Source organism: Myodes glareolus, chromosome 24 (genome assembly GCF_982192425.1).
Source record: "Myodes glareolus chromosome 24, mMyoGla1.1, whole genome shotgun sequence".
Lineage (NCBI taxonomy): Eukaryota > Metazoa > Chordata > Mammalia > Rodentia > Cricetidae > Myodes > Myodes glareolus.
In genome coordinates, this window is record NC_142049.1 from 16,291,823 (window position 1) to 16,317,607 (window position 25,785).

At 49.4% G+C, this 25,785-nt stretch overlaps 1 protein-coding gene across 2 annotated transcripts in view; it reads left to right on the forward strand.

The window, feature by feature from the left end:
• Crtc3 (CREB regulated transcription coactivator 3) overlaps positions 1–24,371 on the forward strand; it is a 100,319-nt gene extending 75,948 nt beyond the window's left edge. Inside the window, exons 7-15 of one of the 2 annotated variants that reach the window (XM_087901486.1) lie at positions 2,633–2,668; positions 6,972–7,054; positions 8,447–8,496; positions 9,002–9,219; positions 12,846–13,144; positions 17,247–17,444; positions 17,532–17,612; positions 20,138–20,240; positions 20,777–24,371. In XM_087901486.1, the coding sequence (XP_087757612.1) occupies positions 2,633–2,668; positions 6,972–7,054; positions 8,447–8,496; positions 9,002–9,219; positions 12,846–13,144; positions 17,247–17,444; positions 17,532–17,612; positions 20,138–20,240; positions 20,777–20,985 (1,277 nt within the window). In that variant the 3' untranslated portion in view covers positions 20,986–24,371. Of the gene's footprint in view, positions 1–2,632; positions 2,669–6,968; positions 7,055–8,446; positions 8,497–9,001; positions 9,220–12,845; positions 13,145–17,246; positions 17,445–17,531; positions 17,613–20,137; positions 20,241–20,776 lie in introns of both variants that reach the window. The other variant, XM_087901485.1, reaches the window with a different exon arrangement.
• Positions 24,372–25,785: the final 1,414 nt, after the last annotated feature.

Genomic DNA, 25,785 nt, shown 5'->3' on the forward strand with positions numbered 1-25,785 from the left:
GTACCGTCGCCTGGGGGACTCTTTTTCTAGATACCTAGCCACAATTCCCTGCTTTTTGTCTTTAGCCCTTTTGTTAAAGTCATGCCCTTTGGTATTTTATGTTTGCACGTTCGTATGTGTATAACTGTGTGCCGTGGTTATAGTAGTAATAGCAATAGAAATCTACATTTGGCTATTTTATTATGTATTAATTTCAAATAAATTGTCAATCACAGCTGCCCCCGTCCTCTGGTCACTTCAGTGGAACACCTGAGAGTGACATTAAATTTTCCTTATTCCCTCGCCCTTCACCCACACGACAGACCAGCTCTCCCTGCCGTGTCTTCTGTGTTTTCAGTCTTCACTGCCAACCACATACCCTGCTTCACGACTCATTGTTCAGTCCGCTGGCTTTCTAGCCTGGTGCCCGGGCCATGAGGCTGTCCCAAAGCTTCTCATGTTCTGCCACGAAGAACAGTCTCTCGGGCTTATTATTAACCCAGGCCTCTGTTCTCCGCTTCATCTCAATGACTTGCAGACTCCTTCCAGCCCACCTGTCTCCCATTCCTCCCAGACCTCACTGTCCCCTGCCCCTGTTGTAGGTGTCTTCCTCTTCTCCTCCCCTTTTCCTTAATCCCTCCTACTCCTCCTAGTTCCACTGAGGCAGCCCGTTAGCCTTACTTCCACTCACCTGAATCCCTCCAGGCACTGGCTAGGGACGTGGACAGAGTTCTAGTCCCAGAACCAGCAGTGTGATCTTGGGCGTAGCGATAGATCATGTCTCCTGCAGTTGCTCCAAGGGTTAGATCATGTGTGAGGTTCCTGGGCACGCGGCAAGTGTTATCCTCCCCTCCCTGTTCTCACTGCCTACCTAGGGATGAAGCCTGCCTCCTGCACCACACAAGCAGGCTGCCACGCAGGGAATCTGCTCACCTCTGAGGTTCACGTGGTACCTTCAGTTAGCTCTTTGTATTGTAGGGACTGGTTAACCTTAGTAACTAAACAGAGTGTCTTGATGAGGAGATTCCTTAATGTACAATAATAGACCATTTCATAAAATGCAATTTATCATTTTGAATAGGATAATTACATTTTGGTGGTCATAACAGTCAAGTTCCCTGTCCTTTCTCAAAAAGCTGCAATGTGAATGAGCCGCTCTTGTCCCCTCCTGCTGTCAGTGCTGACTCTGGAGCATTGCCTCTGTCCCTCCGCACTGCATTCTCCGATATTTCCTGTCCACACGGCAACTGCTTGGTCCAGCCCTGTGCATCTTGTCCAGTTTGCTTTGCTTCTTTGCTTTTTGTCACCTTTTACTTTTTGTGTGTGTGTGTGTGTGTGTGTGTGTGTGTGTGTTGCTGGACTCAGATCCATGGCCTCAGCATGCTAGGCAAGCCCTCTGCTGTTGAGAAACATGCAGTTCACATACCTTCTGCATCAACATCCTTAAAGGTCAGGTTCAAGACTCCTCATCTTAACAAATTTACCCTTATGACCAACAGTAGCAGTTCATGCCTTTAATCCCAGCAGAGGCAGGCAGATCTCTGTGAGTTCGAAGCCAGCCTGGTCTACAGAGAGAGTTCCAGGACAGCTAGGGCTGTTACACAGAGAAACAAAAAGAAAAAGAGATTACTCCTTAGTGGTCTTGAAGATGCACTAAAACAGTTTTCAGTCGCTAACTTAGATTCTGTTTTCTGGGAGAAAGTCTGTGTTTTGTGAGTCTGATCAATTAGTAAGCCCTTGGCGCTCTTGGGAATTTAGTGTTCATCTTCCCCTAAGATGCCGTAGCTCTGCCTCTTCCTGCCTGCCCTGCACCACCTGCCCCAACCCTCTAACGCACACTGCAAGAACTGAGCAAGTGTCTGTTGAGTGAATGATTAATTATTAAGTGTTAATATTATAGACCAAGTGGGTGAATTTATAGTTTAACCATTTCATCTAGAAACTTACCTAAGCTGAGCTGTGTTTAAGGGCTTAGACTTCAGATTTTATCCTGAGTCTATGCTGAGAACTCACTTGGTGTAAAATTGCTCTGAGGAGAAGGGTTAGCTAGTCCATGTTGGGGAGACTCTAGTTCCAGCCAGGGCTGCGGAGGGGACTGCACATGGTCCTCTCCTCTTCATTCCACCAGAACTCCAGACCAGTTTTAAAAAGCTTTGTGAACAGCTACCACATTTACCCTGACCTTGCCTTAGACTCTGGATGTGCATTTTTTTAAAAGCAACTTGTTTAAGAATCCAGAATATGTCACAGTGTCCAGCACGGAACTACCACCCATAGTAAGTGTCAGAACAGTGACGTGGATTCCAAGTTCCCTGCCCTCCTGTGGGGTGACATATTTGGAAGTGTGGCAGAACAAACTTTTTTGCTTTGTATTTTGAAGCCAGACTGTCTTCAGGTATTTCTCAGACTGCCAGCCACTGTTCTGTCGAGGCAGAGTCAGGAAGAACCTAAGACAGGAAGAGCTCTTGGGCACCGACTCTCGCCTCTGAGTAACCGCATCTGTTTGTAGTGTGAATGCTAAAGCACCCTGAATGAGCTTTGTCAGAACTGCTTTAGAATCTTCCAAACTTGTATTTCATGTCAAAAAGTTATTCTATTGCATGATAGATGATAGCATCACATATAAAAGGTTTTCTTCTTCTCTTTCCACCAGGTTTCTGTGACGGAGAAAATGACGGCCATGGGGAAGGTATGAGTAGGTGTTGGGTTGACAGTCACAGTCACGTGAAGTCTGACAACTGTTGCTTAGATTACTTATCTGCGATGCTCTAAGGAAATTAGCTAGGCACGATCAAAGCCCTGAGAGAGGAAATGTGTGACCAATTACAATGGTGCCTTGTTACCCGAGTCCCCTCGGTACCGCAGTCACAAGCTTGGACTCGGAAGGAAGAGTTGTAACCACATGAAAATGTGAATTAATCGCCGACTTAAGCAGTCGCTCCACAGCCTGCTCTCCACACTGTCTCAGCCCCCTTAGAAAAGCCACTCTGAGCTACTGACAGGTTTAAATGACAGTGCAGGACACTGTGCGAGTTGGCGCTCAGGAGGTGGGCTGCTCGGCGTGCATGCAGCTCAGAGTTCAGCCTCGAGCACCAGACACACCAGGCTTGTGCACACTCCTGCAGTCCTCCACCTCGGAGCTGAAGGCAGGAGGACCAGAAGTTCCGGGAGAGTCTTAGCTACACATAGAGCCTGGGCTACGTGGGAAAAATTTATTATAAGATACAAGTTTATTATAAGATAGAGTTATTCATTTTGCAGAAGACGCTGACTTTATAAAGCCAATTAAAATCATACTGGAGTTCTGCTGAGATGAACCTGAAAGCCTCAGCAAATGGGGCTCCAAAGCCGTTCGTTCACCCAGTTAATACTGGTGCTGTTGGACCTTTAGAAACTGAAATATAATTTTCATAATCTGAACTAGCTGAATGGCTAAATTTGTTTGTATGTCACAGAGGCCAGGCTTGTGGAGAACAAGATAAGCAAGGATCCCTTGCATGAGGCAGAGCCCTCTGACATCACCCTGCACGCTCCTTTTCTGAGTAAACCATTTAAGGTGTTAAGTAAAGTCATAAAAACTTGAAACTGTCCAGGCAGTGGTGACACACACCTTTAATCCCAGTGCTTGGGAGGCAGAGGCAGGCGGATCTCTGTAAGTTCAAGGTTAGTCTAGTCTAAGTCTAGTCTATAGAGCAAGTTCCAGAGGGCAGGCTCCAAAGCTACACAGAGAAACACTGTCTCATAAAACCAGAAAAAAAAAGGAAAGAAAACTTGCAACTGTTTCATCTGATCATTCAGGACAGAAATGAAGAAATGGCTTCAGGGTCATCCCCAGCTATTTCTTTGAAGAATTCCCAACAAGCCTTGTACATGGAAACAAACTACAAACAATGAATTCCTCAGGGAAACAACCTGTTGAGGCCCTGCGGCCTGTCCTGGTCCTGTGACCCATCTCTTTTAGGCCTTAGGTCATGAGGCTGCTTGCTTAGCCTCCCGTAGAACCTTCAGAGCACATTGCTGTCCTTGTTCTCCATTTGCCTAGAACCGCAAAGGCTCACAAAGCCCCTGTCCCCCAGTTGTGGAGAGCCCCTGTGGGTCTACATGTCCCAGAAGTAGAACTGTCTTAGAGCCTCGCAGAGCTTACCTCTCTGAAGCATTTATATTTGTGATAAGAAAAAGAGAGCCAACAAGAACATAGACAGAATATACTCTTCACAAAAGACTAATCCTGCTGGGAAAAGTCATGTAGGATTTTTCAGGGCCTATCCTTAGCAGTACATAAAGGGAAACAAGGAAGAAGAAGAAAAGGAAAGAGTGAGTGGTTTGATTATCAGAACTGAGCGACCCCAAGGCACACAGATCAAGTTTGGTCGTCTCTGCAGAGGTGGCATTTGCTGCCCTGGTGCTGGGAGGTCAGCCATGATGAACCCTGCATCGTGCCGGGCCTGCCACTGAGAATGAATTCTGGAGGCCACAGCTGTAATTATTTCCTAAGTTTTATTAACTTACAAAAGAAAGAAAGAAAAGGAAGAGAGAGAGAGAGAGAGAGAGAGAGAGAGAGAGAGAGAGAGAAAGAAAGAAAGAAAGAAAGAAAGAAACTTAGAGGATTTATTTTAAACCTTTTCTCAGAGTTAATTCTGAAACTTTGGCCTGTGTTTTGTTGTTTGTTCTGTGAGATTTGGTATCATGTAGCTCAGGCTGGCACCAACCCCTTGATCTTCCTGCTTCTGCTTCCTACAGCTGGGGTTACAGACTTGATCAACATGCCTAGCTTTGATCTCATTTTTAAGTGACTTCCTGGGCTCTATTACTCATCTCATGCAGGCCAAAGCAGGACAGGCAAGACAGTCACAGTGGAGCCACACAGTCCCTAGAACCCTGCAGCATCCCTCTTTCCGAGCAGTCTCCAGGGTCTGCTCTTGAATAATCTTCCTGACATTAGATCACATAGTTCTTCAGAGCTCGCCTTTGACCTTTGGGTCTGTGTCTGAGAACAAAGAGCCTTCACTTGGTTTGTGTCTTGGCTGGCCTTCTCTCTTTCATTGGTATGGCTGAGCATGTTCATGCAGACAGCCAAGGACAGTCCCTTCAAGCAGAGCCGGGCTGTTCTGTAACATTAGAGACTCATTAGAATCCTTATCAGCTGCTCAGCCAAACGTGCCAGTGGGTTATCAGTTCTTCTTTAGTCCCAGTCCCAGCCCTTTACCAAGTGGCCTCACTGCCACTGTGATTGTTATACATTGTGTGTGCATGTGTGCACATGTACATCGTGTTTATGAATGTGGACGCCTTGGAGGGCACTTGCACATACACGTGTGTTCATCTGGAAGCCCAGATCTGGGTGTCTTCCTTGATTGCTCTCCACTTTATTTATTGAGATAGGAGAACTGCTGAATCCAACTTGCTGACTTGGACTAATGTAGCTAGCCAGCTCGTCCAGGAGCAGGGAGCCCCCATCTCTGCCCCTGGTGCTCTGGGATTACAGGTAGCTGCCATGTCTACCTGGCTTTTGCATAGGTTCTGGAAATTCAGATTCTGGTTCTCACTTACAAGGCAAGTGCTCTCTCCACCGAGCTGGCTCCCCAACCCACCTCTTCATTTGTTGTTACCTTCTTCATATCATCTTTTCCTGATTAGTGTGGGCATTTTTCATTATCTCTTTTCCCACACCTGTAGGGCCCTGGGAAAGAGACCTGGCCTGGTCTCAGACTTCTACCCTTTGTTTCCTGTTGTTCTCCTTTACCTAACCCATAGTCAAGGAAAAAGAACACTCTGGCTGGTGGTAGCCCCCATTTCTTCTCTAGACTTCTTTACTTACTCCACACTCTCTTGCTTGAATGCCCTTGACTGTCTCTCAAGGGGCACAGAGCACCCGGCTCCAAAGCCTCGGTGTTCTTCTCTGCTCTGAAGCAAGGATATATATTATTCTACTGGGCTTCTTTCAGTTTTAATGACTGTCGTAGATGTGTTGCCTTCATCCCCTGGCTAGTTTATAGATTCCTTCAAATTTGAATCTGTTTCTTAATTGTTTCTTCAACTCCTACAATGACACACAAAACACCTTCACAGGAGACCATCAATAAATATTTGATAAGGGTCTGGAGAGATGGCTCAGTGGTTAAGAGAACTGCCAGAAGACCTGGGGTTCGTTTCCTAGCACCCACGTGGTGGTTCACAACTGTCTGTAGTTCCAGGAGATCTAATGCCCTCCTCTAGCCTCCATGGCCACTGGCATTCACGTAGTACACAGACCCATTTAGGTAAAATGTCCATACACACAAAATAATGCAATAACTAAAGAAGAAAAAGAATATGTAAAAAATAAATATTTGCTAAAGAAATCCTGTTCACTAGGCAGGGTAGAACATGCTGTAATCTCACCACTTGGAAGACAGAGGCTGGAGGATGGCTGCAAGTCTGAAGTCAGACTGGGTTACATAGCAGGTTCCAGGGCAGACATGCCTAAATACTAAGAACCATTTTAAAAATAGTTTCCTTTTCTTTCTTTCTTTCTTTCTTTCTTTCTTTCTTCCTTCCTTCCTTCCTTCCTTCCTTCCTTCCTTTCTTTCTTTCTTTTATTCATTTATTTATTTAGTTAGTTTTTTTTTTTGATACAGCATTTCTCTTTGTAATCCTGGCTGTCCTAGAACTCACTCTGTAGAACAGGCTGGCCTCGAACTCAGAAATCTGCTCTACCTCTGTGTACTGGGATTAGAGACGTATGTCACCACTACCCAGCTTCTTTCTTTTCTTTTGAGACAGTGTCTTTCTATGTAGCCCTAGCTGTCCTGGAACTTCCTACATAGAGTATGCTGGCCTTAAATTCATAGAGATCCATCAACCTCTGCCTCCTGAGTGCTGGGATTAAAGGTTTGCTATCCCCTTCCCATCCACCCCAGCTCTTTTTAACTATGCTGATTTATTTGACCAGAAGTGGGGTGGCTGCCTTCTAATCTTAGTTCAATGAGTCTGTTTCTTCTCCCTTTCAGTAGCATCTTTTCCTGGGCCGTTGAAAGAAGAGAATCTGTTAAATGTTCCGAAGCCACTGCCTAAGCAGCTGTGGGAGACCAAGGAGGTGGGTGAGCCGTCCTGGCTGCAGGCATCGTCCTGGCTAACTGCCCTGCAGAGACGGAAGCCAAAACTAGGGAAAAGGGAAGAGAGGACTTGGTTGGACCCTGAGACTGGACATAGCAGGGGATGCTGCTCCAAACGACATTGTGATCACGTGGTGAATTAGCATAGTGATCGTGTAGCTTCCCTGCTTTCCTGTGGATTTACTGAGTCTCCAAGGAAAACTGTTAGGTTGCTGTACCTCACAGTCAGAAGCTTGGGGCTGGCACGAAAGGTTGCTGTCTCTACTTGGGCGCCACTCTCCGGCTCCTGCTGAGGACTGCTGTCGTGACAGATGATCCTTTCTGACACTGCAGGCCTTTGGCCCCAGCTCAGAGTGGCAGCAGGTGACACATCACCTGTTTGCTATGATTTCTCTGAGCTTCCAGTGTTAGTATCTAAAGGCCTACTGCTGACCTCCTCCTCACTGTGTGGACCTCTGGGGAGACGGAGGCCCCCAGCTTAGCTTGGCCGCTCTCTGTAAAGCCAGCCATTCTGAGGGAAAAACCCCTCCTTCCAGCCCCTAGTGATGCTCAGATGTAGCTGGTCTGTGCCTAACTGTCCTGTCTGTCAGGGTCCCATTGGTGCTGTTCCTTCTTCTCCCTGAAATCTGCCAAAGTTTCTGCTAGCATTAGAGTGGTCTTAAAAGGTGGGGGTTTTTGTGTGTGTGTTTTTGTTTTTTGGTTTTTTCATTTTGCTTTTTTGTTTGTTTGGTTTTGGTTTTTTGTTTGTAAAAGCAAGATATGTAGTTGATGTTTTATCTGTAGGAGCCTAAAGTCCACATATATAAACAGCTCTCTGTCCTCTTGACTGTGAAAGTGGTTCTTGTAGAAGACAGAGAGTAGGTGTGCCGGTGTACACTCCCTCCAGGTACCTGGAGCCGCTCTCTGGCCACACAGTATCCATCCTTGTCCCCCACCAATTTACATTCTAATTAGATTATCCTTCTTCCTTGACATTCATACCTTCTTCCTTACGCAGTTTTGCTCTTTTTTTTAATTTCCTTCTTTTTCTCTCTTGCTAACTGAAAAAAATATTTAAAATCGGAATGTGCAAAACGTTTGCCTTTTTGAAGGCAATGACTATTTAGCTAGAAGACACATTAACAAGGAATCAAGAAAGTGTGTTAATATTATATTTGTCTTTTGACTGGAAGGTTAAGAAATTTAAAACTCCCCCAAACCTCCATGGGTGCTCTGTGATGATGCCCCTGGTCTATTCTGTCTGTCACAGGCTCTAGACGATGCCCCTGGTCTATTCTGTCACAGGCTCTAACGAGAAGGCTCTGACTCCACTTTCCAAACATCCGAATCTGGCTGTGCACCGAATGAGCCCAGCTTTCTTTATCTCTTCCCAGATCCAGTCTCTGTCTGGACGCCCGCGATCCTGTGATGTTGGGGGAGGCAAGTAAGTAATGTCCCTTCTGCTGACGGTTTCTGAGAGTCTTCTCTGCTGGGCCACAGAACTGAGAGATAATTTAGAAAACTAGCACAAAGAACTGTAAATATGACATAGTATCTCACAGTTTGTTTTTGTTTTTTAAGACAATTTCTCTGTGGGACAATCCTAACTGTCCTGGAACTCACTCTGTAGACCAGGCTGGCCTCAAACTCACAGAGATCCACCTGCCTCTGCCTCCTGAGTGCTGAGGTTATATACAGCGATTTAGAATTTGCAGCATTTGTAATCTATTCTGATCTGGAGAACACCTGGTAAGGTGGGCATAAGCGACATCCTCTGTCTCATTTAACGAGTAAGGAATTGCATTCCAGAGAGAGTGAGCAGATGGCTGCGTTCTCGGGAGAGGCAGGGCCTCCAGGGACTGCAGTCTGATGGGAAGGGCATCGTCTGTGCCCCATCTTCCAACAGCTGAACGGGTGGTAGGAAGTAATCTTCCTTTCTCTCTTTTCAGTGCTTTTCCACATAACGGCCAAAACATAGGCCTCTCTCCATTCCTGGGGACCCTGAACACCGGAGGGTCATTGCCCGACCTAACCAACCTCCACTACTCAGCACCCCTGCCAGCCTCCCTGGACACCAGCGACCACCTCTTTGGTAGCATGAGTGTGGGGAACAGTGTGGGCAACCTTCCAGCTGCTATGACTCACCTGGGCATAAGGAACTCCTCCAGTAAGTACTCCCACGTGGAAAGGGAGTGGCTGTGTCCCCTGCTGTATCTGTCTGGTGCATCACTGAGTGAGAATGATCACATCTCAGAGACATAGGCCTCCTTCGCGCTGGTCAGCGTCTGCTCGGGGTCCCCGCTCTGCGTGGTTGACAACTTGGAGCAGTCCTGCTGTGTGCGCCTCACTCTCCGCTGTCTTCCCGAGCCCACATGTGCAGAGAACTTGGGGAGGGGTGTTTGGGAGTAGAGAGATAGGTGCCGCTTGGTGCCAACTGAGCGTTGTTAGCAGTTCTTAGCAGCCTATGGTGATCTTCTCTCATTTAATCCGTTTCCTTGCTCTCTCCTGTTCCCCACTGGATCTCTGAAGGACAATATTTTAAATTTTAGAAAATTTACAATGGGCATGATGAAAATACTTGTACTTATGTAGATTAAGTAGACATCTACAGTTCGAAACTATCCAAGTGTTCAGAAGAGCCTGTAGGGGTGGCACTGGCTGTAATTGTGCTCCTAGCCGTGTGACGTGCTGTCGCTGTCCAGACTTGATTGGCCACAGCCCAGACCCTGTGTGGACTTCACGCTGAACCAGCACTGCTCCTGTCACTTCAGAGCAGGCAGTTCTTCCTCCTCTGCCAGTGGTGTGGTACGGCCCCAGCTCAAGTGCCTGCTGCAGAATGTTCTCTTTGGAAGGTTCCTCCTCGGTGACGGTCTGTAGGTGGAGGAAGTGGTTTCTGGTTCCCACTCTGGGTTCAGAGCCTGCCCCCCTGGGAGTGGCCCCGTAGGGTTCCTGCCAGGTCCAGTGGTGCTGTGGGACCGCTGCTAAGCAGCGTGGGTTCAGTTTTGCCCAGCTGGTTGCAGAGACCACCTTAATTTTTGTTTTAGGAGGTACTCTTATTTTTGTTTTTGGGAGGGGGTGCCATTTAATAATATTTATTTTTTAAGGCTGAGTTTTGAGGGGGTTTTGTTGCTTGTTGTTGTTGTTGTTGTTGTATTGGTTTTTCAAGACAGGGTTTCTCTGTAGCTTTGGAGCCTGTCCTGGTACTAGCTCTTGTAGACCAGGCTGGCCTCGAACTCACAGAGATCCACCTGCCTCTGCCTCCTGAGTGTTGAGATTAAAGGCGTGTGCCACCACCGCCCGGTGAGTTTTGAGTTTTTAGAAATCAAATTGTGTATAGACAAACTCACCATCAAGAATGAGTTGTGAAGTCATGTGACAGTGTCTGGCGTGCAGGGTGTTTCTGGGTGTTGTGAGACCCCGGGATACTCTTTATGAAGACACTAGTCTCTTAGCTCTGAGTTTCTTTGATTTATTTCACAATAGAAACTCTCAAACCCTTTGAGAGTCCTAGACTCAGCCTGGGCAGGTCCCCTTTTAGACGAATTCTCAGTGAGCAGTGATGCCCAGGGTACTTGAAACAAAACAGCATCCCCTCAGCTCCCTGGGGTCTGGAGGAAGCTGCCGCCTGCAGGCTTTATCCTTTGATTCCAGCTGAGAACCCCGTGTTCACTCATTGACTAGCACCTTCTTCAAAACGCAGCATTTTATGCTGAACACCATAGATCAAGTGCCTAGCTTTATAATGTCATACACACCTTAAAGTGCATGGTACAGAGGCTACAGAGATGCCTCACTGGCTCAGAGCACAGGCTACTCTAATCGGACCAAGGCTTAGTTCCCAGCTCCCACATGATGACTCATAATCACCTGTAACTCCAGTTCCAGGGGATCTGATGTCTCCCTCTTCTGGCTTCCACCAGCACGAGGCCTGTGCATGGTGCCCATATATGCGTGTGGACAAGCATTCATACATATAAAATAAAAATATTGACGTATATATCATATAACATGTAAAAGTTAAGGCAGGTGCATCACAAGTTCCAGGCCAGCCTGATCCTACTTTTCTTTAAAAAAAAAAAAAATGCCTGGCACACATGTTTTTGAAAGATATTTAAGTCTTCTTTCTGAAGGAGGCCTCTTTTTAAATCTAAATTCAGACCGTTAGCTCTACTTACTATTTGAGCTAACTGGGTCTCGTGTTTTCATTGACTGAGTGGTGATAACTCTCAGGATTCTACCGGGAACATCATTTCTAACTTAAGATATTTTTATGGCCTAGTGAGATGGCTCAGTGGATGAAGGCCCTTGTGGCCAAGCCTGACCACCCGAGTTCAGTCCCAGAACCCACATAGAGATGGAGGGAAGTGACTCCACAGATGTGCCAGGGCTCGTGTGCCTTCTTCCTCCATCATATGTGCACCATACATACTAAGTGAATAAGCATTTTAAAAATTAATAATTTTGTATTAGGTATATTGTTCCATACCTGCAAGCAGTTGTGAAGTAGAAACAGGAAAATCAGGAGTTCAAGGTCATCCTCTGCTACAAGTCAAGTTCTACTCAGGCCTGGTCTGTGCGATAGGTGTCCTGTCTTCATTAAAAAAAAATAAATAAATCATAATAATTTTGCCAGGTAAAATAGTTGATCTTATAATATCTGTAATTTTTATCAAACAACTTTTTTCTTTTTATTATATATTTCCTTGGTGCGCTTGTGAGCACAGGCAAGCACAGTAAGCATGTAGAAATCAAGGAACCAGCAGGTTTGGCACCAAGTGTCTTTACCTATTGAGCCATTTGGCTGGCCCCGTTTTTGTTTTTTGTTTTGAGAGATTCTCATGTGACCCTGGCTGACCTCCAGCTAGCAGGTCCTCCTGCCTTAGTCCCCAGAGGACTGGGATTTCAGGGCACTGTTCCTACTTGTTTCTGCTTCTATTGTGTTTGGTTTTGCTCATGGTACTAGAGAGTTCACCCAGGACCTCAAGAATTCCAGGCAAGTGTTCTGCCAATGAGCCCTCCTGACCCCCACAAACAAAATTTTTTTTATCAATACAAACACACATTTCTGCTTCCCAACCGTGGCTCTGGCCTGTTGAAATACATGCAGCAGCAGCAGCTTCCTTGTTCATAGGATGGAGCTGTTCCGTCTGGGCTTGAGCTGAGTGCCAGGGTCCAACAGGGCATAGGACGGGGGTCCCAGCTTCTAGGAACTCCTCTCTTAGTTCTTCTCTCTACCATGGAGACCCCATTCCCAAACAGTCTTGCTCATGCTAAGATCTCCCTCGCCCCCACCCCCGCGCTTCACCTCAGAGAAATGGAATATCAGAAACTATGCTTTCCCTTGAGTTTGCAAACACTGTTGATAGCTTATGAAGAGGCCAGAACTGAAGAGTCAGGAGTTGTAAGGCTGAGAGATCTGGGGTGTGGAGCCTGCTCTGCAGGGGCCACAGAGGTCCAGGCTGTGCCATGGGGCAGATGCTCTGGGGGCTGTGAACGGAGGCTCCTCAGTACTGCACACCTGCTCCGGCTTCCCCAGGGGCTGTTTTCTCAGTCTTGTTCTTCTTCGGAAGCAGTAATTCTGTTCTCACTCAAGCCGGAGGCTTGGCAGCCTCTCTCTACACATGGTGTTTCCTTGCCTTGTCATTGGTACACCCGAGACGTTTCCAGCAGGAGAGCTGCTCAGGAACTTCCGCACACACATAGCTAATAAGAAGTTTACTTTACTCTTAGATCTGAAAACAAAAGTTTTGTCTGAAGTCATAACAAGAAACTTGCAAATTTGTTGTCTTGCAGGTCTGCAGAGCTCTCGAAGCAACCCTTCCATCCAGGCCACACTCAGTAAGATGACGCTGTCCTCGTCCCTCAATAGCCACCCACAGACATCTGCAGCCAGTGCCTCCGCTCTTCACCCCTCGCTCCGACTCTTCTCCCTCAGCAACCCCTCGCTTTCCACCACAAGCCTGAGTGGCCCCTCTCGGCGAAGGCAGCCGCCAGTCAGTCCTCTCACGCTCTCTCCTGGCCCGGACGCACATCAGGGTTTCGGCAGACAGCTTTCTTCCACCAGCCCACTGAACCCCTATCCTGCCTCCCAGGTGAAGAAGACTTTTGAACCCCCTACATTCAACAGGCTGAGCTGTAGATAGTTTCTCATTCTCTGGGCCATTGTTATTCCACTGCACAACCCTGCGATTGCACATGCACTCACCCCTGTCTGATTCCTGAAGTAAGAGAGCAGAGGTGTGTGCATGAGTCAGCACGCATCCATGATTTTCTGATCGCCAACTTGGGATGTTTATTGCCCTTAAGCAAATATCAAACAATTTGTAGTCATTAACTCATGAAGTCGAGGCTAGGGGAAGGGGTGAGGTGTGGAAAGTGAAAGGCAACCCAGGGAAACCAGGTTAGAATCGCAAACTGTACACAGAAAATCAGCCAGTGCTCCAATAACTACAGTAAGTCACAAGAAAAGCCCGAAAAAGCACTTGGTGTCCTGACACTTCAGTAGCGGATTAACCCTCTTCCCTCATGCTGCTGCCCACCCAAGAAACAACACTCTCGTTAAATACCATCTGTGACAAGGGTGAGGGCACTCGAGAAAGAGGCGCCTTTGGGAGCCACAGCCATTAGAGTAGAGGAATGCCACAGTGGACTTTCGGACTTTGTTTTTATTCTAAGTTCCTAGGGCGTTACTCCTTACCATAATCACTGGTAAATATGTTTTTGACCCATTTGCCACACCCTAGATCCATTATAGCCTCATTGACTGCTCCCTGCTGCATGTAACTGAGTAATGGTGAGCAAAGAGCCGTCCCGTCGGTAGACATGGGAGAAGCTGCGTGATCAGGTCTTAGTCACTCTGCCAGTTACTGGTGATGGATGCTGACATCGTGAGCCATTTCTTCTGGGGAAGATGAGACGGCGTTGGGGAATTTTTTTTTTTAAATATAATCTTTTCTAATCTTTTCTCATTCCACACATCCATTTCTTCCCCCAACAACCCACCCCACCCTTCCCCCCACCACATCCCCTAGGGAAATTTTTTAAAAATCTAATTTTTAAAAATGTTATTGGATTGCCAGGCGGCGGTGGTGGCGCACACCTTTAATCCCAGCACTCGGGAGGCAGAGGCAGGTGGATCTCTGTGAGTTCAAGACCAGCCTGGTCTACAAAATGAGTTCCAGGACAGGCAGAGCTACACAGAGAAACCCTGTCTTGAACTGCCTCCACCAAAAAAAGTTATTGAATTCCTTTTAGTTTTGCTTTGTGAGATTATTTTACACGCTATAAAAGTGTTCTTGCTTTCTTGCTACACTTTAAGGGTGGAGAACATTGACTCTAATATTTTTATTATTATTTGTTTAATGTTGAGGTTTAAGAAGTCTCACTCATGCGTGTAGTTTCAAAGGGCAAATAGCTCTGAAGGGCCTGTCTCCCCTACCCATTAACCACAGTTTTCACTGCCTGGGCTTGGCCGTTTCCAACCATTTTTGCTAATCTCTTTGGTATAAACATGTTATTTTGTGCTTATTTTCTACTAGATGTTGGCTGTTAAGCATTATCTAATGGCATCCTGCCATCCAGGATGGGGATGCAGCTTTCCTTCTGCCCTCCCACAGCCCCTCTCTCACACACCTTTCTCGGTCTGCTCATTCAGTATAATCTTAGAGCAGCACGCGGTGTTTGCGTTTCTGTAGCTACCCCACAGCACGCGGTGAAATAGCAGAGTGCATGTGCTTTGTTCCCAGATGTTGATGTCCTGCTCTCTGTCTTTCTTGGTCCGGCTTTCCAGCTGTGTGTCGCTAATTCAGGCCCAAATTCTGGTATTGGAATAATCTTAACACATTTCAAATCAGATCCTCCGCAAGCCTGAGAGCCGGTGAGGGTTGGGGAGGGGGCACAGGGCCTTAGCGTGACTATAAAATACCTTTGTTCTGCCTTCCATTTCGTTAGTGGTTGGCTAGATTAAGATATTTCTGTCTGGTCCTTTAGAGAGGTATTGCTTGGCCTAATCCGGTCATACGGCTAAGACTTGGAATGAGACCTCCTTCCCTCCTCTGGAGGCATCTAGGATAGTCCTGCTTTTCTCCGGAATTGTGAAACTGTAAATTAATGGGGCTTGGAATGCGTCTGGATGGTTGCTGAGTTGCTTGTGTCTGGAAACTTATGTCTGTTGTTTCTAGAAATTTTAATTATTTCTTCAGTGATATTTCCCTTGATTTTTCTCCATTCCCTCTGGAATTTTTGTTGTACAAATGTTGGACATCATTAAATTTTCCTCTAATGTCTATATTTTTTCTCTTACCTCTCATTTATTTGTTTTTTCTTCTTATATTTCTTTATTCTTGGTTTTTTGAGATAGGGTTTCTCTGTATAGCCCTGGCTGTCCTGAAACTCACTCTGGAGACCAGTCTGGCCTCAGAGATCCGCCTGCCTCTGCCTCCCACGTGCTGGGCTTAAAGGTGTGCGCCACCACACCAGCCCAAGGTTAACCATTTTAAAATGGCCTTAATGTTACAATAGTAAATGTGTATCCTCACTTCTTCCTTCCCATGTTTCCAGTCTGTGTATGTTTGGGATCTGAAGGTGATGCTGGGCTCTCTGCTCCCCTTGAGATGAGATAGTCTGACAGTCCCCAGTTCTGATGTGATGCTGGGTGTCTGCTCCCCTGGGGATGAGACAGTCTGACAGTCCCCGGTTCTGATGTGATGCTGGGTGTCTGCTCCCCTGGGGATGAGACAGTCTGACAGTCCCCGGTTCTGATGTGATGCTGGGTGTCTGCTCCCCTGGGGATGAGACAGTCTGACAGTCCCCGGTTCTGATGTGATGCTGGGTGTCTGCTCCCCTTGAGATGAGACAGTCTGACAGTCCCTGGGACACCCCTCACTTTCAAAAGCAAGACACTCAATTGTTGACAGGCAGCTCTGAGAGTAGGCCTTGCTGAGGCAAATACTTTGTGACAGAACCGTCTCTCTTTTCTGTGGTGAGCTTCTGTCTAGAACTTGTGTTTAGAGAAGTCTCTGGCTGGTCCAGAGTCCCTGAGCGATACTATACTGTTGGATACTTGGGCATGTGTCTGGATAGCAGTTTCTGAGCCAAGTCAGAGGTAGATAGCTCACCTTGTGGCTTGCAGAGACCTCTCCTCTAGTCCCTCCAGGGTCGGCTTCCACTCCCCGGCTAGTTGCCCAGCACAGAAACTCTTGCTGGCGCCCCTGGGTTAACATCAACCCTCCTCCCTGCTGTCCCCAAGCCTGGAGCTCTTTAGGGACTGGGCCACTTGAACCAGATGACAACACATGGCCTTCTCGGTTCTGCTGTTTCACAGATCAGACTGTCTTGCCATTTTCTTTTCTCCTGTTATGTTTCTCCTCCCTTGAATGGAGTTCATGGTTGTGGTGTTGTTTGCTGATGTTCACTGCTGTTAGTGTTGAGTCGGTGTCTTGCGTTAGTAGAGTTTAGGATGGTAGTGCAGCTAAGTACCTTCTTCAGTCTCCCATCTCTCCAGCAGTCATGGCTTTAACAACAAGCAAGACATTATTTTCACTGAGAAAACAGAGGAAATTGGCTATATTCTTGTTTATTTAAACAATGGAAATGTCACTGAGAGGAATGCTTTCACAGGTGTGAACCTGAGATGTGCTTCAAAGGAGGAGAGGCCGGGCATCTCAGCGTGGCAGGGAGACAGAGGCAGAGGCTGGGCATCTCATTGTGACAGGGAGACAGAGAACAGAGGCTGGGCAACTTAGCATGGCAGGGAGGCAGGGGCAGAGGCCGGGCATCTCAGTGTGGCAGGGAGATGGAGGGACAGAGGCCGGGCATCTCAGCGTGGCAGGGAGACAGGGGCAGAGACCAGGTATCTCAGCGTGGCAGGGAGACAGAGGGGCAGAGCCAGGCATCTCAGCGTGGCAGGGAGACAGAGAGCAGAGGCAGGCATCTCAACGTGGCAGGGAGATGGAGGGGCAGAGCCAGGCATCTCAGCATGGCAGGAAGATGGAGGGGCAGAGGCCAGGCATCTCAGCGTGGCAGGAAGACAGGGGCAGAGACCAGGTATCTCAGCGTGGCAGGGAGTTGGAGGGGCAGAGCCCAGGCATCTCAGTGTGGCAGGGAGACATTCAAGCTCCCCTCTAACTCTTGCTCTCCCAATCCTAAGGACCTTTATCACTTGGAAGCTGACGAGTCACTTGGTTTATTTCACAGATGGTGTCCTCAGAGCAAAGCCTTTCCTTCCTGCCCACCGAAGCTCAAGCCCAAGTGTCCCCACCGCCCCCTTACCCCACACCCCAGGAGATGCCGCAACCCCTCCTGCAGCAGCCCCATGCCCAGGAGCCCCCTGCTCATCAGCCCCATGCAGCCCCCTCCCTGCCACAGTCAGATTTCCAGCTCCTCACTGCCCAGGTAAGTCCCCGTGGGGCGTGGGGAGGTGGGGAGCCCTGTTTCACTCTGAACTCTGGCGATAAATAGTTCCCTCCTTATTTCCCACAGGGCTCATCTCTGACCAACTTCTTCCCAGATGTGGGCTTTGACCAACAGCCCATGAGACCCAGCCCTGCCTTTCCTCAGCAGGTAGGTGCCGTTCCTGCTCCACCTTTTCTGAGGTCATTCTGTGTGCCGACCCCTTCAGCCTAAGAGATGAGGCCTCCCTCTGTTTCAGGTGTGTTCCATGGCCAGGAGAGCCTCGCAGCCTCCCTCTTACCCAGGGCCACTGCGGCTGCCTTTTGCCTTACAGACCTTGGTGGGGTCAGGGCTCAGCAGAGGCAATGTTTGAACGGTGGTGGATTTTGATGACACTCTCGTCATAGAGTTGGGGAGGCAGTTTAGTCAGTAAAGCACAAGGCCTTGAGCGCCTTCGCGGAAACCTACATTTAAGAAAGAAGTAGGCGCCAGGTGTATCTGTGCACACTGTTAATCCTCGCACTTGGGACGCAGAGGGAGGCAGACCTCTGTGAGTTTATGGTCGGTTGTGTACCTACGTACACAGAGTTCCACGCTACATAATGAGACCCCTTTCAAAAAGAAGGAGTGCAGGCTGGAGAGATGGCTCAACAGATAAGAGCACTTGCTGCTCTTATAGAGAACCCAGGTTTGGTTCCCAGAACCCACATAACAGCTTACAACTATCTACAACTCCAGTTCCAGGGCATCTGACACCCTCTTCTGGCCTCCTCAGGAACCAGGCATGCATGTGGTGCACAAAATATATGTAGGCATACATTTAAACACATAAAAATAAATTTTTTGAAAAAACAAAAAGTAAAAGATTAAGAAATCCTAGGTACAATTGTGTACACTCATAATCCCATCACTGGGACGGCAAGGGACAGATGGATCCCTAGGGCTGGCCAAGCTTAGCTGATGAGTTCCAGGCCAGTGAGAGACCCTGTCTTAAATTGAGAAGGTGGATGGCATCTGTGGACTAGCACCCAAGGTTGTCCTCTGGTCTCCAGATGCACACACAGTACACATGTCCATGCATGCACACACACACACAGGGACCATAGCAGCTAACTAATGTACATTGACACGTGTGTGCACATCTTCACATAAGGGGCTATAGCAGATAGCTAACCAATCCCCTGTGTTGGAGAATCTGAAGGATAAGGAGGGACAACATCTGGCCGCAGCAGCAGAGTTAGAAAGTGGTGTAACCCTGTGCCTGCAGGCCTGGTGCCGTGCCCAGCTCAGTGCATGGCCTGCTAGGTGCCGTGCCCAGCTCAGTGCATGGCCTGCTAGGTGCCATGCCCAGCTCAGTGCATGGCCTGCTAGGTGCCGTGCCCAGCTCAGTGCATGACCTGCTAGGTGCCGTGTCCAGCTCAGTGCGTGGCCTGCTGGGAGAGCTTAGCTCAGGACTGGGATGGGAGAAATCCCTTCCATGGAGTGTTTTCATTCAGCCACTTTCTTCTGCTTTTGTGTTTTTAATCGTGTTTGGTAAGAATGGATCAGGCTTCAGGATGGATTTAAAAAAGTGAAGGGAGGGCCGGGCTGTGGTGGTGCAAGCCTTTAATCCAGCACTTGGGAGGCAGAGGTAGGCGGATCTCTGTGAGTTCTAGGCCAGCCTGGTCCACAGGATCTAGTTCCAGGACAGCTAGAGCTGTTACACAGAGAAACCCTATCTCGGAAGAAAGAAAAAAGTGAAGTGGGGGAGGGTTTAACCCACCTCCAGAAATTAATAAAGATAGTTATAGCCAAGTGGCAAGAGCGAGCAGTACTCACCTCTGGGTTTTCTTGCTGTTATTGTTTTTCTTTAAAATGTATTTATTAATTAAGTATACAACATTTTTCCATGTATGCCTGCATGCCAGAAGAGGGCACCAGATCTTATTATAAATGGCTGTGAGCCACCATGTGGTTGCTGGGAATTGAACTCAGGACCTCTGGAAGAGAAGTCAGTGCTCTTAACCTCTAAGCCGTCTCTCCAGCCCCCTCTTGCTGTTATTGTTTTGTGTTTTGTCCTGCTTGCCATCAGACCAGGGTCTCACATAATGAGAGGCAGGCATGCCAGGCAAACCCTCTGGCACTGACCTGCACCTCTTCACTGTTTTCTAAAGAGCCCTTTCAGACTAGATGAGGACCAGCACTTCCCCCAAAAGTGTTGGAGATATTTCTTTTAAGGCATTTTTTTAAATGGCCTAAAAAAATAATTTCAGCAAAAATTCCTAAATCAGACCTTATTTCTAAATAGGCCTTCGAGGCTCTGTCCTAGAGAGGTGCTGGCCACGGGTGAAGAGAAGATTCTCACTCTCTCACTTCCCAGAAGCCAGAGAACCCACTGTTTCCTGGAGCACAGAGGGACCTCTCTGATGGGCTGAGGAGCAGGAATATCAGAGACCCAAAGACAGTCTCTAACTGTGGCCACTGGTGTCTCTTGGGGTTGTGTAGCAGGCAGTGTATGGGCAGAGAAAAGCTACCCTCACTGTGGTCCTCACGGACTCCTCCTGGTGCCAGGGAGTGCTCCTCCTGTGTCATCACACAGCAGAGCCTCCAGGATCCTAGGCAGAGGGGCTGTGGGATAGTCTGGGGACACGCAGCCCGGGTTCACACACACCGCAGAAGCAGAGTTGCTTGCCCACTGTGGCTTTTGTTGCTCCCAGGTGCCTTTGGTGCAGCAGAGCCACCAGGAACCACAGGACTCGTTTCCCTTGAGACCAAACCCGTATTCCAACTGTGGAAACTTCCCAGACGCCATCCTGACAGGTGAGTGTAGGCCCCCTCAGCACCGCTGTTGGTCTCGGTCCACAGTGTGTTTGCCTCTGAGAGAGGTCTAGATCATATCACAGTCTATAAATGAAACGGACCCCCTGCCTCAGTCTGACTTAAGATGCAGGTGGTCTGCTGTAGAGACAGAGGCAGGCAGTGAGGCCAGGGCCTGGTGGCCAACACATTTCTGAGAATACTTAGTCTGCGGTGACTAAGAACCATTCAAAAGGGGGGAACTACAAACATTCAAAGATTTAGTTAGACACGACAGTGTATATTTGAGATTCAAGCCCTTGGGAAGCTAAGACAGGGATTCCCTTGATTTTGAAGCCTACTTAGGCTACATACAGAATGAGACCCTGTCTAAAAAAAACAAACGTCAATTCCAGAGGAAGAACTATGGGCCTGGGAGTGGTCAGGGCATGGGTGCTCGCCGTCCTGCCTGGCCTGTCTGGGAAGGTGACAGGATAGAATGCTGAGGACTGCCATTCTTTAGTTCTCCTGTCCCTGAATCTCCTCTCTGCTCCTTTCAGAAGATCCAAGCACCAACCTGTTCAAAGGCCTTGGTGGGGGGCTGTCGGGCATGCCTGAGGTCGGCCTGGACATGGACACTCCGTTTCCATTGGAAGAGGAGCTGCAGATCGAACCCTTGAGCCTGGACGGACTCAACATGTTAAGTGACTCCAGCATGGGCCTGCTAGACCCCTCTGTGGAGGAGACATTTCGAGCTGACCGGCTCTGAGCAGAATACAGCGGAGCAGGGGAACTGAAATGGCCAGAGCAGAGGGCAGAACGCAGCCAGCAAACACCCTGACATCAGCCATCAGCCTGCAGGGAGCCATGCCATCCCGGGCTCTCCCCTGAAGTCCTAGCTCAGATGTCATGGCTTTTCTAGGCTCAGCTGCATCTGCCTCTCCGGCCTGTGACACCAGTTGTACTGCCACAGGCCAGCTGCTGTGGAGCTTCTGATGGCTGAGACAGTCACTGTGCCACCCTTCACTCTTTGCTGGCCATCCAGCCAGTGTGTAAACGTAGAAGGTGCTGTGTAACAGGTAGCCTCCATAGTACCACCAGAGCTCCGACCCACACATCCCAATCAGCACCAGAGATGGGACTCAGTGTAGCCATCAGCTGGGGGCCACAGGCCCGCAGAGTTGGTTCAGCACCACACAACGGTACCGGAGCACCGCAATGCCTTTCTGTCTGGCCGCCAAGGCCAGGCACCCTCCAGCTGGTGGATATTCTGGGCCTAGCCATTGCTCTGCCAGATGATGTAATGAAGAGGAAGATGCTTACCCACCCATCCCAGTGCAGGCTGTCGTTAGCAGGCTGAGCTCAGTTTGCTCCCTCCTAGTCTGGTACCTCTTTGCTGCTGCTTCTCTGTGCGTGGACAGGAGGAGAGGGAGACGCCTTTGCTCACTGAAAAGAGTTCCTGGAACCAGAATGAGCCTAAAGAGGACAGTGCCCCTTTTAGTGGATGGTGGGCTCGTCCCCAGCACAAGGTGTCCGCCATCTTAGGCCGGCCACCCTACAGCCCCACTGGGCAGAGCTGCAGGGACTCCTGTCAGCGCGTAGCAGCTGAACGGCCCCTTCCCTCCCCAGCTGTCTCTGTGTAATGCAGTCCCACTAGACTGTAAGCTCCGAGAGAGCAGGAGTTGTGCCTTGTTCCTTCCTGAAACCCCAGTGCCTGACAGGAATGAGGGCTGTGTGACTGGGTGTGACACCCAGTCGTGTGACTGACTGGCTATGCCGTGCACGCGGTAGGGCAGACTGACTGTAGCTATCGCTAGTCCCTGCTTGAGCTCGGAGCTTCAGCCTTCTCTCACCGGTGCCTTCAGCTCCCACTCACCTGGATATGCCTTACCACAGTAGATGACCAGCTGCGTCTGTAGGCGCAGCAGCCTTCCTCCTCGGGGTTACATCCCCGCTAGGCGGGAATCATCCAGAACGGCTGGGCACACCAGAGCCCCAAAGTGTGGGACACCTGGGATCTTCACTAGGCCCCCACTGGAGAACCTTTCTACTCAGACCCATGCTTTTTGTTCTAAATTACCTAAAATAGAGGTGCATACTTTGAGGTTAAGAAATGAGTTTATGGTAAATGAGACCAGATTCGTGGGACTCTCGTTATGCATTAACACCTTATCGCCCAATAGTCTGACCAGATTCTACCACTACTGCCTCCTGGCCCTGAGTGGGGAAGTGGTGGTGCCCATGTAGCCTTCAAGGGAGGAACCAGGCCTGAGGGGAGGGCAGGGGCGGGGCTAAAGGAGAGTCTTTGCTCAGACAGCTGCTACCCTCCCTGAAGGCGGGTGTGGCCCAGGCTCATTGCCTTTCCACCCAGCCAACACATCTGTGCCTGTGGCGAGCGGAGCCTGCGCACAGGACGCTGGCTCCACACCTCTCCATATCTCGTCAGCATCTTCTCTTCTTAGGCCTTCTTCATGATCCTTCAAACAGCCCTGATGGTGCCGTCCTCCACCTTCCTCTCGGACCCAAGCATTGTGTGTTCCCACTTACCTCCAGCTCTGCTGTCTCCATCCAGTTCCTCCCCCAGAAGATGCCACTGGCCTCTGCTTGTGAGCCCTGTTCCCAGTGGAACTCTCATACGCTTTATGCCTGAGATCAGAGAGGAGGAACCTTAAAGTGGAAGCTTTTCGCTCTTCATGCTGCCCTGCACCCCACTGTGCCCACAGAAGCCAGCTCCTCTGTCTAAGACCCCACTGTGCCCACGGAAGCCAGCTCCTCTGTCAGAGGCCCCACCGTGCCCACGGAAGCCAGCTCCTCTGTCTAAGACCCCACTGTGCCCACGGAAGCCAGCTCCTCTGTCAGAGGCCCCACCGTGCCCACGGAAGCCAGCTCCTCTGTCTAAGACCCCACTGTGCCCACGGAAGCCAGCTCCTCTGTCAGAGGCCCCACCGTGCCCACGGAAGCCAGCGCCTCTGTCTAAGACCCCACTGTGCCCACGGAAGCCAGCACCTCTGTCAGAGGCCCCACTGTGCCCACAGAAGCCAGCACCTCTGTCAGAGGCCCCACTGTGCCCACAGAAGCCAGCACCTCTGTCTAAGACCCCACTGTGCCCACGGAAGCCAGCTCCTCTGTCAGAGGCCCCACTGTGCCCACAGAAGCCAGCACCTCTGTCTAAGACCCCACTGTGCCCACAGAAGCCAGCACCTCTGTCAGAGGCCCCACTGTGCCCACGGAAGCCAGCTCCTCTGTCAGAGGTCCCTGAAATCAGATTTCATCCTTTGGGCAGGGATCGGTGCTGATGTAAGAGTTTAAAGAAAGGGGGCCCCAGTACAATCTGCTCTCAGCATCGTGCCTTATCCATGGGATTATTACATCAGGAGAAGATAGCCTTGTAACAGGAGACCCCAAGACCCCATACCCTGAATTACCCTGCCCCTGGGATATTCTCCAGCTGATGGGATAGTACTGGCTATGGGGGGAAGTAGATAAAAAAAATTAAAAAAAACAAAGACAATACAGTGTAGCACTGAATTAAATCTGCTGTTAGGTCCACCAACCCGATCTTCTCATGGGAGAAACTTTAAGCCACTGGAGAGCCCACCTTGTCTAGACGGTGTTGAGGACACCAGGAGACCATGTCGCCCTACCCTAGCCATGTAAGCCTGCATGCACTCGCTGCTGCCCTAGGCCTCAGCACTGAAGTGGCTTCAGGCGTCCCCAACCCTACCTGTCGATGTTTTCACCTGGTCACGGCTGTTTTTCTAGCAGTGTGGCGGTCATGGGGTGTAGGATGTGAGCGTGAGGAGAAAGGCTTGGATCCTGTCCAGAGTCAGTTCTCCTTTGCCCTGCTCCCTCTCTTAAGTCTACTGTATCCTCGGAGCTAAGAAGTGGTGTATCCACGCTCGTGCACGCATCTGAAGACATTTCCTGTTCGGACTCTCCAGGGCTCTTCTGATTTATGCACAGATGGTTTCCAGCATTTCCACTGCTCCAGGATGGGGCCATCCCAGCAGCTAATCAGACTTCCTGCCGGTGTCCTAACTCCTGGCCCTTTGTTAAGCAATATTGACAGATTGGACTTTGTATAAAGTAGCTTCCAAGTTTTATAATGCATCATTTTACATCTTTCGTAATTAAAAACAGCACAATATGGTTGTATCTGCTCTCCCTGTTTCTCTTCAATCTTGGGTGTCCCGGCTTGGTGGGCAACTTCACTGGCTGCCTCTGCCTACTTTGCTGGCACTCCCTGATTTCTGAACATTGGCTGGGTCCTTCACCAACCCACCTACTGCACTGTCTCATTACAAATGCAAGGTGCACAGTCCCTTTGAGACTGGGTAAGAAGGACAGGGCACCCTGGATGCTGTCTTCTGCCTCCTCCTCCTCCTGCCTCCACCGAAGGCCCCGCCTGCTCCTTACCCGGCTGCTGTCCTGGACCAGCCTTGATCATCTTCCCAATACCTTCTGCCCTGGTCATAAGCCTCTTCTCCTTCAGGGAGGCACCCTCCGTCAGCTACACTGAGCACTGTTTGAGGGTGACTCCTGAGAGCTTCCACAGAAATCTCACCTCTGGGCAGTACGTTCAGAGTCCTGCATCTCAGCTCTGGCCCACACACCTTGTTCTTGGACCCACCATGAATTCCACCCTTCTCTCAGCACACTTGGCCTCTTCAGGCTCCCTTTCCCTCCCTCCCGACTTGGTCCTCAGGGTTAGCAGCCTCCAGGATGCCCTCAGGAAGCTCCTTTTTCTCTGACTCCCCACACCTGGCCTTTGACCTTCAGAAACTCAGCAAGCCCACCCTGCCATTATCCCAATCTTTGGCTCTCCTCAGGGCCCTCGGTCGACCCTGCCTTTGCTCTTGTCCAGCCACCCCACACAGTCAGCCCCAGCTCTTTCCTTCCTCTGCTGTTCCCTATTTCATCCTTTCTCCCCTCAGCCTGCCCAACTCTCTCACTGCCTTGTCTCCCCTCCCCCACTCATGCCTCCCCCTAACCTGGGTTTCATTTTTCATGTGTCATTTCTCTGCTCTTCCTCTAAGAACTGCCCCCACCCTCAGCCTGTGCATCTGCCTCAGTCTCCTTCCTAAAATAGAAAACCTTTCTTCAAGCCCCACTTCTCCTCAGACCACAGGCTGTCTCCTTCCTTTCCCCCACCAAGGCAGCTCAACACAGCCACTGCCTCCCACAGGGGTGCTGCAAACCCCCTCGGCCTGTGCACACTGCCCTTCTGGCCTCAGGTTAGGTCCTGCTGACCTTTCCCCACACTGAAGCCCTCGCTGGACCACACCCCTTCCCTCAAACCCTCTCTACCTCCAGTAAACCTTTCCTTGTCCATTTTGTTTTGTTTTGGGTTTTTGTTTGTTTGTTTGTTTTCAAGACAGGGTCTCTCTGTAGCTTTGGGGCCTGACCTGGAGCTAACTCTTATAGACCAGGCTGGCCTCAAACTCACAGAGATCCACCTGCCTCTGCCACCTGAGTACTGGGATTAAAGACGTGCGCCACCACTTCCTTGTTCTACACTCAGGTCCTAGGTCACCCATGACCCTCGCCACTGCCCCAGGCTCCATGATCC